The following is a 14,328-nucleotide window of genomic DNA, read 5'->3' on the forward strand; positions in this document are numbered from 1 at the left end:
CTCTCATTCCTCCTCTGTCAGGCCCGGCATTATCATCCCACTGACGGGATCATGAAGGTACCCACCACCCACACTTCCACAGTCCAGTGAGTCTGTGCTAAGGTGAAGCTCTCGGAGAGGGAACAGCGGCGATGGCGTGTCGTTCCCTCCTCCACCGTTCCTGCCGGGTCTAAACTTGCGCAAGCTGCCAGGTGTGTTAGTGGCATTTGTGTTGGAGGTGCTGGTCTGCTCATCGCCCAGAAGGATGTCATGCTCGGAGGATTCTTCGTTCTTTGTGCTCTCATCTGTTCGGCCCACACCACTGTCGAGCTCTTGACTGTTGCTGAGGGTTGCTAAGCTGAGCATGGGTGTCTCTCGATGTAGGGTTTCCTCAGGAATGCCTGCTTGGGGTCTCTGTTGGCGGAAATGGTAAAGGCCGGGCAGATGGGAAGTATTAAGGCTGTCCACACTCATCCCTTCAGGTAACTCACAGTCAATCTCCTCTGGGTCCAAATGAGTGTCCGTCTAGGTGAAAGGCACAAAGGAAGGGAAGATAAAAAGAAAGTAAGAGGGAAGAGTTAGAGGCTGAACATCACCAGTATTGCCATAAAAATAAATACATGCAGTAATGCACTTCAACACTAGATGGCAATATAGACATTTGTTTAAATGTGTGCAACATGTTTAGTTGTAAAGCACAAATTATGAGGCCTATTTTTATTAAACCACATTGAGGTCTAGTATTTTCATACTTACACACACACAAATATATAAATATATATATATTTATTCAATTAAATTTATCCATCCACCTTATTTTTCCCGAAAGAGCAGGCGTGGCCATTTGTAAATTTTATGTGTCTGGCCTCCTGTCTCATCAGCTTCCAACCATTTTTAGCTGTACAAAACAGCTCGTTTTGCTGCTTGATAATGCAAACTGGTGTTTCTTACCATATTATTTCAATGTGTTATCTTAAATAGTTAAACAGTTTTACTCTTTACTGCACTTTATTCTTCTCATTATTTTCCGTCAGCGGCTAATGAACCAAAAGTCTCGCACATTCACAGAAAACGGCTTACTTCCGCATTAAAAAATAGAGGTGGATAGCTAGCATTTTGAAGAACGTATTATGAGATATTTATCACATTGAATGTACATAGTATAGATAGTAAATAAGAAATATTTCATGATCACTGAGACTTTACCAATTAAAAAATAAAACTATTTTCTTGTGAGATACTTTATAACTAAGTGGCACTATTACTCTAACTGTTTTTGTGTTCATTTTAATTTGTGACAATTGTTATGACTTGCTACGAATCAAGTTTTATTGATGAATACAAATTTATTGAAGCATTGATTTGTTTACCCTAAGTATCTTTGTCTATAGATGGCAGCCAATAATCAATTGCAATTATCACTTGATTATATATCAGACTTTCATAAAGAGTAACACAGGTTGTTTTAATGGTCTGCCCGTGACATTTTTCTCTCTTGATTTAGTCAGCTTGTAATCTCTTTTTGTAAGTCAACAATCCCTTGCTGTTTCTCTGTCACTGTCTCTCTTTCTCTCTCAATCTCTTCCTCTCCTGGTCTGACAGCTCCACTTGTTTCTAGTCTTCAGTTCATCATTAATCTTTCTGTGTTGCTGGGAGGGTGACTGTGGATGAGAATGAGAGATACAAAATGGCCCCCTTTTTGTTCTGATCTTGTTAGTGCTGAGCGTTGGCTGAAATTAGCTCCCTGTTTTATTCATTAGCTGACGGCTGTGCTCATGATAGATGACTTTTGCAGGCTTCACACAATAACCAACTGGCTCCCCAGAAATTGCTGAAAAATTGACACAGTTACAAAGTCAGAAATTCAGAGCACCAGCTCTGAAATAGGTGCTCATTTAGAACAGTTCATATTTGTGTGGTGCAAGAGTAAAAATGCTGTTAAATTTGTATTAGATAAAACAAAAAATTTGCTTGCACAGACAACTTTAAGATTCAGATTAATTGCTTCTGCAGGTGTTATTCTCATTTATAAATCACTTTGGATGATCTGCTAAACAAATAAATATAAATGCACAATTAAAATTCCAGCACTGGAATTTGCTAATTTACCCAGAGCATGAATGTTCATCTGCACAACCTCATAAGATGTAGATGGCTTAGTTTATGTCCTTGGAAACTGCTTACTGTGGAAAAAAGCGTGATATCCTTCCTTACTATAGTGTACCTTGCTTGTACCTCTTCATTTGCCCTCTCTCTCTCTCATACCTTCCATCAATTCCTTCAATTACTTCTCCTCTGTGCATGTCTTTCTAATGGAGCACTTTTCCCCTCATTCTGTAAGCAGCTTTGCTCCATCTCACTCTTCATCTCCTTGTGGAATAGTGTTAATGGAACTGCCACAAATCCTTGACACCCATCACTAAGAGTGATCACATGATTGAGACATTGAGTGATGTGAGACTTCTGTTTCCCTTCCTTCAGCAAAATAAGCCATTAATTTTAGGATACGCTGTCGTTGGGGACAGAGTGGGTCCATTAACTTTGCATGTGCCTCAAAAAGCCTATTTTTGTGTGTATGTGTGTACCATTTAATTGCTCAGAGGATGTGAGATTTGGGAGGGATGATTTAATGGTTTATGTTCTTTTAGTGTCTGCTTTGTCTAAAAGGTTTCTCCTAAAAAAGACAAAATATGGTGTTATGAGAAGCAATTTGCTCCATTTTATCATATTACTGTCTAGGTCAAATAATTGATATGTAAAAGACATTTCATTCTATTTTGTTAGCATGTACTCTCATAAATGTATGTATTTTTCCTCTTTATTCTAATGTGTTTCTTTCTCTTTCACATTTGTGTTATATTTATTTACCTCTATCTCTGGTCTGGCCAGCAGTAATGAGAAGTTGGTGCTGTCCTCACGGGTCAGGATGGCCACCGCTTCCTCTCGGTTCTGCACTTCCATCCCATTTATCTAATGTGGGACAGACAGAGACTTCATTCACAGCCATGTTCAAACACAAAAGGTCAGCTCTTTTCCCAAAACAACATAACACCAAAACATCAGCAAAAGAGTGGTCCTTGGTGTCAGTGTCACATCAGAAACCAAAATAAATGAAGAACTTTTTGAGACAAAGGCAACATGACACATCGTCTTTGCTGTTCTGTAATTATTCTCTAGAGCAATTGTGTGGGCTGTGTTAAAAGTCACACCAATTATCTGTTTATAGACTGATTGTCTCTAGAAACGCTTGACCTCCCAGATGAACGTAATGACATGATGATGTCAGTTCATCAGTGGTTGTTGTGGATGTCATTTGACTCTAGCAGCACATCTGAGCAAAAAACATACCTGTAATATCCTGTCCCCCTTCCTGATTCTTCCATCTTTTGCTGCTATGCTGTTTGGATTCACCTAAGAACCGGGAATGTTTAAATATCAGCTGGATAACTTGAACAACTCGGCTAAATACTTAGTATACGTTTGTGTTGAGCAGTAAAATAGCATTCAGCCTCATGTGGTCACTCACTTCCCCAACGTAGATGCCTTGGTCTTCCTCATCGTCTGTCCGGTAACAGACTGTTAGCCCCAGTTTATCCTGCTGACTCGACTTATACAGCTCCACCTCCTGACAAAGACAGAGAGGAAGAGCTGTTTATAGGGCAGAGATTAAACCCTCGGCTTTAAAGATGCACCGGGACAGAAAACCAGCTAGAGCAAATTTATGAGATATTATAGGTTGGGGTAATGTGTATGGGTTACTGGTCTTCTGTTAACCCATGTAATCCCATTTTTTTCCCCTTAGAGTGAATGTGTTTTATTTATATATTACATTATTTATTTTATTATATTATTGAATCAACCAATCTGTACTTAAAATGATTTTATTATTTTTTAAATTAATTATTTTATTTTATTTATTTATTTTTGCAGATAGTCACAATTATGAACATATTATGGAGAACAGCTCTGGGAATTTATACCACCCAGGGTTTAAAAAAAAAATCAATGGGATTTAATTAGTTTAAAATATTGGTTACTCGTGTATGGTTGAATGTAAAAGGCTATTACGATTTTTTGGTTTCCCACCTCATATTCTAGTTCCTCTTGTTGATCCACCTCATGGTTGGCAACATTGAAGTAGTCATTTGGATCACTATATTCTTGCCCCAGAGAACCACTGTGAAAAGACATGTGTTTCTTCAGCAGGTTTTCAGCATTTGTCCATCCCACAGACACACACAGATAGTAATGAGAACTGATCAAGAGGCAGAGGACAGTGAAGACGCTCACAGGTCATTCAGCAGGTATGGCTCCACCAGCTGTGCGAGGGGAGGGGAGGGTGGGGGCATGGGTGATCCACTGCCCGGGTAAGACCCTTTGTCCCCATTCAGGAAGTTCTGGAAGCTGATGTCGGTCTGGGTGCCGTTGTCCACACAGTCTGAGATCTCCATGAGCCGAGCCGTGCCAGCAGCTGCACCCAATCTCCTCCTGTGACCCTTACGTACCACCTGAAGCAGGAGAGGGTCATGAGGTTGCCCATCTTTGTCCTGGGACAGGTGAGATGTTCTTCTGCCTTTGAGCTGCAGACAGTGAAAAGAATGCCATTGTATGCCCATTTAAAAAAGAATGTTCTTATTGGTTGTTATTGGTTGCACTTCTAAAAGTGCTGAAGCAGCACTATAGAGAGAATGAAGTGGAGAAAGAGGGAGACAGGGATAAGAAAAATGAGAGAAGGAGAGAGAGGGAAGATAAATGCACAAATAAGCAAAACTCAAGGAAGGATGTAGTTCTGCTCCTCCTTGGTGAGAAGAAACATTGCAAAGCAGCAAAAATGGCTATTGCAAGACAAGCATGAGCTCTCCATCATCCCATCACAAAAAAAGAAATAGAAAGACAAGAAACTGCAAATATATAAAATACTGATTTTATAGAAGATTCTGCTGCTTTATCATTCAAAAGTCTGGGATCTGTATGGTTTTTAAAAATTATTATTTTATAGTTTCTTATGTTTACCAAAGCTGCATTTATTTAATTAAACATACAGTAAATTATTTTTTTTAATTACAATGTAAAATAACTGTTTTCTGTTTTAATATAAGTGTAATTTATTCTTGTGATGAAAAAGAAGAATTTTCAGCAGCCATTATTTCAGTCTTCTGTGTCACATGATCCTTCAGAAATCATTCTAATATGCTGATTTGATTTGAATTACTTTTGAACAGTAAGGTATGGACATGTGATAAGACAAACTTCAGATCTGAGTGGAATATGTCCTACCTTTACTTCTGCATCAATGGGACGCAGAGTGTTTCCCTTCTGTGGAGAAAAACAGAGCAGAACCAGATTAAAAAGGGTTAACATGGGCAGCTTTGAACAGAAACAACAACAGCTGTGTACTGCAGTGTTGTATTGATTGCTGGTTCATTTTGATTAAGGGTGATGTTAATCTTTATAACAGTTAATATTTTAGCAGGCTCTTTTTATTGCACATCACTGCTTCTTGAGTGCTATGACAAAGCTACAAAACCGCAAAAATAGTGTTTATGTATCAGGAAATTATTTTGGTTTAATCTGTTTTATGTATACAGTGTATTCAGTGCTTTTGATTCCAATTTGTCACGGGTTTTTTTTTTTACTTGCCACTCAGCATGTCAACACTGTCCTATACAAAAAAGTATCAGGTATTTGTTACAGACAAATATAGATTGTAATGGAGTTGCAATCATGGTTATGACAAAAAAAAATACCAGCACAATTACCCGAAATTATAATGATCTATGATCTATAATTATAGATGAATCCAAAATCTATAAAACACACCAGAATAGTGAAATATATAGGTAAAATTGTAAAATGGTTTGTCCCATGTCTTCAGAATCAGTGACTTATGAAATGATACCATGTACTACATGTGCTGTTGTGGATGCTGGTTAATGACTTCCAGTCTATTGATTTATTTATTGTTGTTATAACGGACAGATATCTGACAGTGCAGATTTGAATTTGTACATTGGGACAGTTCATTCAATGACAGGCCTTACGGAGGGACAGATGAGAGGTGTTTTAACCCTCAAGAATACAACCCACAATCAATACAAGGTTAATACTACTGAAAGTACTTTTGACAACCCCTCCTATCCCTCTCTCTCTGTTCCTTTCATCCTTCTCAAAGCAGTCAAGCTACAGATAGTTGACCTATAGAGACCAGGTCTCACCTCAATCCTTATGCTGTTTGACTAAAAGTCTTTCGATGTCTAAAAGAGGTGAAACCTATTTATTTTTCATTGTGTTTGGCTCATTATTGTTCCTGTCAGTGGCTTTGATTAAAAACGGACTGCTTGCACAAGGGATTCAGAGTTGATGGAGCAACAGTGATATTGGCAAACATGGACTTTTCAAGCAGAAAAGATTTTCTATATGTTCCCTGACTCATATAGAAAATGCTTATTAATGTATGATTCTCTCAATGTATTAGTATTTATGATTTGTATACATGAGATCATGGGGAAATTACAAGCAGTTTTACATCGGAAAGCAGTGTGTTGGAAATTTCCAAACATTTGTTTTCGTGTTTTTAGAGAAACAATAGAGTGTGCCGAATTGACTGTGATGGAATTTCTTCTGCATGATTAAGTTACCTACAGAACTCAGTGGGAGATTGTGCTTATCAGTTCAATACCTGGAGACAGCAATTACATCGCTTTAACTCCTGATACACCTCTATTGACCTTCACCCTGTACATTTGCCCCAGTGGAATAATTGCATTGCTAATGAAGGAGCTTCTGAAGGCGCTCACAGATACCGCAATGCACATCTACACCCCAACGATCCCTATCATGCGGGACGCCTGCATTAACTCAGAGTCTGTGATACCAAACACGCCGCATTGATTATGCCACTTTCAAAGACATGCAGCTGGAAGCATTAAAAAAAAGGTCATCTTTTTTGTTTTTGTTTTTTTTTAGTAAAAGGAAATGTTTAACCTTCAGAAATTGTTCATCTAGTTAGTATGGGAACAAATTCATTTTTTTTTATTTTTTATTTTTATAAGCTTTAAAAGTATTGTTAATTTTTAGTTTGATACCCAATGCAGGTATCAAACACAAGTCACAATGTAACAGAAGTAGAAACAAGTCTTGTCTTCCATATTGTGACGTATATCTGAGACAGATCAGAAACAGATTATTGAAAAAGAAAGAAATGTAAGGCTGGGACCTGGTTGTTGATTGACTGGAGGCAGATCTGAAACTGATTGTAAGAAAGCGAGAGGGTTAATGCGGACTAAATGAATGGAGACGTCCAGCATGCTTAAAGAGAAGTCTGGCATTTCATGGGGAGATTCAAGTTTTTTATTAAAGTGATTATTATTAGCTCAAAAATTGTTTAAAAAATCTAATTAATGGACGAATCCTTCACAATAAGTTCAATAAGATGCATTTAAAAATAGATAGGGTGATTTTCTAATTATTTTAGCTACTATTATGAAGTATACTTTGCAAACTGTTACAAAATATAATTTGTTGGATCATTTTTGTTACCATAAATTTGGTAATTTTAGAGGCAGTTTTCATCGGTACTACAATCCGTGTGCAATTTAAAATGTAATGCCACTTTTCTTGAATGATGTCAGTTCCTGGATGCCACAATATAATGAAATGTTTGTTTTTTAATAGGAATTCAATCAATCATATGTAATAGTTTCCATTTGCAAGCAAATACCTTTCTATTGCTTTTTGTGTTAAGTGCCTTATTTGTTAGACATTTTATCTGCTTATTGCATCTGTAACTGCTTTAATGCATCTACTTTGCCACCTCTGAGGTGTATATTAGTGCAGCAGTATGAGCTTTTTATTGGAGTGGCAGGATATTTGTTGTTGCATTTCCACCGACGGCCTGCTAATTATAAAACAGAAACAGAGGGCTGTTTCCCACTAGATTCTCCTCCAAATAATTATTCTGATTATGGCTCTTTTTCCCGACTTTCATTTTGAAATTAGCTTGCTTCTCTCAATCATCTTGACCCAGTTAAACAAAGTGTTAGAAATGCTAAACGTCTTCACAAAGGTTCTAAGCACTTTAGAAAACTAGGTCAACTCAGTTTGAGGTTCTAAATTGTGCCTTTTACATTGTTCCCAAACTCTATTCCCGTCCTCCCTCCCTCTTTCCATCACCTTCCCCTCAGGATTTCGTTTTGCTTTTGATTAGAGTTTAGAGGAGGGAAACTCTCTCTCTCTCTCTCTCTCTCTCTCTCTCTCTCTCTCTCTCCCTCTCTCTCTCTCGCTCTCCCCGCCCTGAATTGAACCTTAACCTCCATTAATCCTGAGTCCTGAGCAGTGATATATGTATGTTCAGGATGGGGCAATAGCAATTTTTGCTCCTACCACTGCTCCCGATCAGGGCAGGGCAAGGGTTGTGCTAGAAACCAGAGAAGAATTTAACTAAAGGTTACTTGTGCCCGAAATGTCAGTCTGGATTAGTTTTACTTTCTTCTTTTTTCCCCCCATTCTTGGAGCAGGTGAAGGGTGGACCGTTTTATCTTTTTTCCTTTCATGTCGCTGCGTGTTTGGAGAGACCTCCTGCAGCGTGGAGGGCACATGAGTAGATTTTGTTTATTTACATCAGTGGTTTTTTTTTCAAACGGCTGATTTAGTGCGCTCGACTATGTGTGTGCGCGTCTTCGCCGTCATTATTGCGTCTACGTGCGTTGCAGTGAGAAAGCATATAAGTCTTGCTTAATGACCTCAGTTGCCTTGGCAACAGCATCCCATAGAGACAAATTTGACAGGGTATGTTAGGTAGAGGCAGGAAGACAGAGAGCACGAGAGGGAAACTCATCAGCCATGGGGGGGGGGGGGGTTAGGCAGGATTAAAAAAGGAAAAGCCTCTGCTAAAAGGTTCATTTTGGAGCGACTCAACATGCATAGAATTTTTGCTGCAGACCGAGCTCATTTAAACCTCATCATAAGACTAAAGCTTGGAAGCAATTAGCGGGGATGAGCGTCGCATGAAGATGGCACTGGCAAATGAATGCGATGGCATTCACGGATAGCGATTCCATGCGCTCGGATATTCCAGCAGAGCAAGCTAATGTGATCTGGTGTGAATGGTATTATTCATGCCTGCAGCAGCTTGTCCTGAGTCCAATGAAGCCTGTCAGGATGTGTATGCTCTTAATTACCGTGTGCCCAGCCACAGAGCAGAAGCAAGAGCAAATGCCACTTACTCAGATACACAGAGCATGACACTGATGAAAGACTGGGTGTGAATGTGTGTCTACGAAACAGTGTCACTATGAGAAGCGCTTTAGAGTAGGCAACAAGAGGTGTATTTTATTGGGGTTTTTATCTTACAGCACCACTTAACCCTTGGCAGCTTGTTGCTTTTATAAAACATAGCTAGTGACAGCATTACAATAATAAAAGACATTGAGTGAAGAAAATGACTGGTGTTTGCTTGTGCAAAATGTGCTGCCATGATTGCCAAGGTGTTGCTATGCTGTTGCTAAGGTGCTTTTTTAGCATGTTGCTGCTAGGTGGTTGGTTACTTAAAAAAAAAAAGCCCACCAATAAGTCTCCATAATATTTCAATCCCTAGAAATGGCTCAGGTCCCTCCTTCAGTGTAAGCCTGTGGGATTTTTCACCAGTTTCATTGTCGCCAGGCAGAAAATCATAAATCCAATGGCTTACCTACTGGTCAAAATTCTTTAAAAATTTTTATTAATGCATTAAATTGACAAAAGTGACAGTAAAAACATTGTTACAGAGGAATTCTGTTTCAAATAAGTGCTTTTGAAATTTCTATTCTTTAAAGAATCCTGAAAAACGTATCACGGTTCTCATGAATACATTAAGCAGCACAACTTTTTTCAACACTGATAATAATAAGAAATGTTTCTTGAGCATCAAATCAGCATATCAGAATGATTTCTGAATGATCATGTGACACTGAAGACTGGAGTAATGGCTGCTGAAAATTCAGCTTTGCATCACAGATATTTTAAAATATATTAAAACTTAAAAATTAATTTTAAATTGTAATAATATTTCACAATATTACTGTTTTTACTGTATTTTTGATCAAATAAATGCAGCTTTGGTGAGCATAAGGGACTTTTAAAAACATTTAAATGTATAAATAGATGGTGGGTGAGTAAATGATGGCAGGATTTTCATTTTTGGGTGAATATCCTTTTACGTGTGAACAATTTCAGTCTGAAAGCCATGAATGATAAAGTAAAGACGTGTAATGCCTCATGGTGATGTCACCCGCATGCTTGCCATGCCAATATCATTTTGCATCACATTCTAAAGCGCATTATATATGCTTCACGATTCTTTTGCAGTAAATCCAGGGGGCTTCCAGTGTTGGTGCAGCTGATTTGGCAGGGGGTTTATGGTGTCTTTCAGCTCTCTCCACTAATAAGTGTGCAGCATTTAAAACAGGCTCACACAGAGAGAACTTTTTTTGTCACTGCATAAGAAACTAATTTAGAGTAAAACCCTCTGTGAAGAGCCTCAGGCAGTGGAGGATACGGCGGAGAGAAGAGCTGGAAATTGAAGTGAGATTGAAGAGATCAAGTGGGAGATCCTCTCAGTATTAGAAAAAGCTTGACCTATCCTGGCATGACATTGCGGTCTGGCGGAGAAAGCAAATTGCTCTCTGAACAAAACCTCAAAGTGGCAAACTCAAGCTGTGGAGAGGATTTTAGTCAAGTGGAGTTTAAATGTTACAGGTGAAGGAACTGAGAGGCGGCAATGCATTTGAAATGGGTTGCATTTTTGTTTGGCAGTCTTCAGAGTTTTAAATTTTTTTATTATTATTTTTTTTTTATTTAATGAAAATAGGAGACGCATTACTGTTATTTAGTACCATAGTATGAATATGAAGCAGGGTTATTTTAGCTAACTAAAAATCATTATTTTAAATAAAGTAAACTTTAACTGAAATAAACTATATTTAAAAAAAACTTGCTATTTGCCAAGACATCATTTCTTATTTACATTTACTTTAACCTGATGTACTAAAATACCTGAAACTAAAACTAAAAAAAGAATACAAACCACATAGACAAATAAAAAAAACGAATAAAAATGACAAACACATAAAATTGCTAAAATAAAACAAAAACATATGTGATACTAAAATATCACTGTTTAGTAGCTACATGAAAAATGTTTATATGCATGTTATTTATTTATTAATTTTAAAATCATGCATGTTTTGCATTATTTTGTTAAATAGTTTGACATTTCTAATTGTTTTTATTAGTTTCTTTTGTTTTTTTATGAAAAAGGAGACACTTTGCTGTTATTTACTACATATTTTCAAGTTTTTGTTTTGTTTTTTATAAATCATGCATGTAAATAAATGATGTAACCACCTAAAAAACACCCATAAACACCACAGCAATGTTCTAGCAACCACTCTAAACAGCAACCGCATAGCAACAACCCAGAACACCTAAGCATAATAGCAGTGAGTTGTGCATAGACTCACATTCTCTTCAGAAAATATATAAATCAGTTTATATTTGCATATTCATGAGCATGACCTTGCAAAAGGCTGTAATAGTTTGTTTGCACAGGTGTCATAGATACTTACCGATTTGGACCCTTAGATACTTTAATTCAAGGTGACTTTACACTGCAGCCACATTTCATTTGTCAGCTTTAAGCCATGTGTTCAGAGGCGTGCCATGCTTTTTTTATTTTGCATAGTCAAAGGATCAGCTTTGCTCTAATACACATGTACTATGCTTCTGAATTCAATAAACCTTGATTTTAGCATTCCTTTCCCATCTCTGCACTCAGTGCCACAGCCACAGATATTTTACACACCTGATAGGTTTTATTATTAGCAGATCTGCCCTTCTCTCATCCTGCTCCACTTTCCAGCAGTATAAATATTCCCTATCTATCAGTCATAGTCACATGACCTGTCCTGTGGTTGGAAAAATGACAGAATGGAAACCAAACTTTAACACCTTACCAGTGGAAGAGGTTTAAAAAGCTTTTTCCCTCTCAGCCTATTCGAAAATCTCACCGCCATGTCAATTAAAAGATGCTGAGTAGGAAGTCTTTGTGCTGTTTAGGGGATTGTGGTTTTCAACACAGGATTAATTCATTAAATTGTTTGCCTAAAGCACCACCTTAACTCAAAGGCCCCTTGACACATCTTAAACCTGTTCTGTTACTGTTACGATAAACAGTTTCCAGTTTTCTGGCAGATCTACAATCCCCGTAAGGTTAGCATGCATAAACCCTGGTGTCGCATGGGACAGCAGAATGTGAGGGGTTTTTATTACTAGTGGTGCAAAGCAGAACTTTTATGTTCAGTTTTAACCACAAAGAAAAGGAGCCTCATTCAGGAGTAAAGGACCTTGAACCCCAACATTAAGTATAGTTATTTGAGTAACACTTCACTGTTACAGATCAAGAAATGATCATCTTACACAAGATTATCTATATTTGGGCCCAATCTTAAATTGGCCATCCAAAAGAATTTCCTTTTGATATTTGAAATTCCTGTATCCATGTTTCAGCATCAAGTGGAAACCTTTTCAAGAAGAGTTGAAACTATTACAGCAAAGGGAGGACTGACTCCCTATTTACTGCCCATGGTTTTAAAAAATGAATGCTCAGTAGTTTAAGTGCTACTTTTACATTTGATATGTAGTACAACTGCTACAATTTAATACACTATTGTTCAAATGTTTGGGGTTGTGGTCAAAATGGTTTTTGAAAGGTATCTTATGCTCACAAGGCTGTATTTATTAGGTCAAAAATATAGTGAAAACTGTAATATTGATTAGTGATGGCAAAGCTTAATTTTCAGCAGCAATTACTCCAGTCTTCAGTGTCACATGATCCTTCAGAAATCATTCTAATATTCTGATTTGGTGCTCAAGAAACATTTCTTACTATTGTCAGTATTGTATTGTATTGTTTTTGTTGTTGTTTATTTATTTGTTTATTTTGTAGAAATTATGATAGATTCTTTGATAAACAGAAGGTTCAAAAGAACAGAGTTTATTTGAAATAGAAATGTAACATTATAAATGTCTTTACGGTCACCTTTGCTTAATTGAATGCATCCTTGCTGAATACAAATAATTATAAAAAACGGACCCTAAACTTTTTAATGGTTGCAAATGTCACATTATAAGTGATATATCCATATTTATGTTGCATTATTAATTTGATTAACTTTGTGAAACTTTTACCTCCTAGAATTATCCGCAATAAGCACATGATTGCAAGTGCAAAGTTAAAAAATGAAGAGAAAATTGAATATGAACTTGTTGGTATTCTCACCTGAAACATGATCCTGTACTGTTCCTCTGGCCTGTTCACCACACACATGTTGCAGCCCATCGTGGCTGGTGGTTTCCTGAGGGGGTGCGTTCCTCGATGCTCTTCGCTTCCTGATTCTCCGACGTAGGTGTCTATCCCTGCCGTCCAATTACAGTAATCCCTCCCTGAGATCAGAGGTTAAGACTCTGCACTCCATGAAAGGGCTTTGATGTTCTTTTCTTTGTCTGCTTCCCTCATTCAGGCCCGGCTGCTGTTTTAATTGAGGTCCAACCCAGGAAACAGGATCAGAGACGCTGCAGCATCCAGCCGTGAGAAAGTCAAGGTCTGATTGCTGATGAATGGAGGCTCTGATGTCTGTGTGCTTTTAGTCAGCTTTGAATTTCCTACACACTCAGGGAGGTTAGTTTAATGTTTTTGGTTTTAAAACTTCACATATGATGATGCGAATCAGATATATTATTGGACAGATAATGTTGAAACAACACTTGAAACAAGCAGCCAGCAGCATGTTGTGACAGGATTAAATTTACAGATCCCACCGTGTCTGAACAATATCATCAAAGAGATGATCTGCCTAACGTGAACTCCCTGGTTCCTCCGCCAAAGTCATAGACTTAGACATGAATTATTAAATAAAAGATGCAATAAACAAATGTTTACTTTCCGCCACTCCGTATTCCCCTGAGAGATGCTTTCCTTCACACTCTGATTCTATTATTAGAGAGCTTGTTTCCTTCATTTACATATAACAACGCTCTCTAGGCGCTGACATGCACGTCATGCTATTTGAAGTGCTTTAAAACATGTTGCTTGAGTCTGTAACTAGTGCCTGCTGCGATTCTAGACTTGTGTATTTCCGTTCCATCATTAATTATGATCACAATTTCAGTGCGGATGTGTTTAGATGTTCATTAGCCGTTATTATAACTGCAAGTCTATGGATGCTGGTGCCATACCTAATTTCATATTCCCTCTCCACAGCATGTTGTATTTGACACCTGCATGTATTTATCTACATAAGCGCTCTATGACTG

The 14,328-nt window shown here is 37.7% G+C and overlaps 1 protein-coding gene across 1 annotated transcript in view; it reads right to left on the reverse strand.

The window, feature by feature from the left end:
- Nucleotides 1-13,770, reverse strand: part of LOC107731264 (PDZ domain-containing protein 4-like) — a 20,174-nt gene extending 6,404 nt beyond the window's left edge. The window contains exons 1-7 of the mRNA XM_016542303.1: nt 13,295-13,770; nt 5,257-5,295; nt 4,270-4,559; nt 4,066-4,156; nt 3,506-3,604; nt 3,328-3,390; nt 2,848-2,949 (exon numbers count right to left, since the gene is read on the reverse strand). Of these exons, the coding sequence (XP_016397789.1) occupies nt 2,848-2,949; nt 3,328-3,390; nt 3,506-3,604; nt 4,066-4,156; nt 4,270-4,559; nt 5,257-5,295; nt 13,295-13,354 (744 nt within the window). The 5' untranslated portion in view covers nt 13,355-13,770. The remainder of the gene's footprint in view (nt 1-2,847; nt 2,950-3,327; nt 3,391-3,505; nt 3,605-4,065; nt 4,157-4,269; nt 4,560-5,256; nt 5,296-13,294) is intronic.
- Nucleotides 13,771-14,328: the final 558 nt, after the last annotated feature.

The sequence above is a fragment of the Sinocyclocheilus rhinocerous genome, unplaced genomic scaffold (genome assembly GCF_001515625.1).
Source record: "Sinocyclocheilus rhinocerous isolate Xijiao unplaced genomic scaffold, SAMN03320098_v1.1 scaffold1600, whole genome shotgun sequence".
NCBI lineage: Eukaryota > Metazoa > Chordata > Actinopteri > Cypriniformes > Cyprinidae > Sinocyclocheilus > Sinocyclocheilus rhinocerous.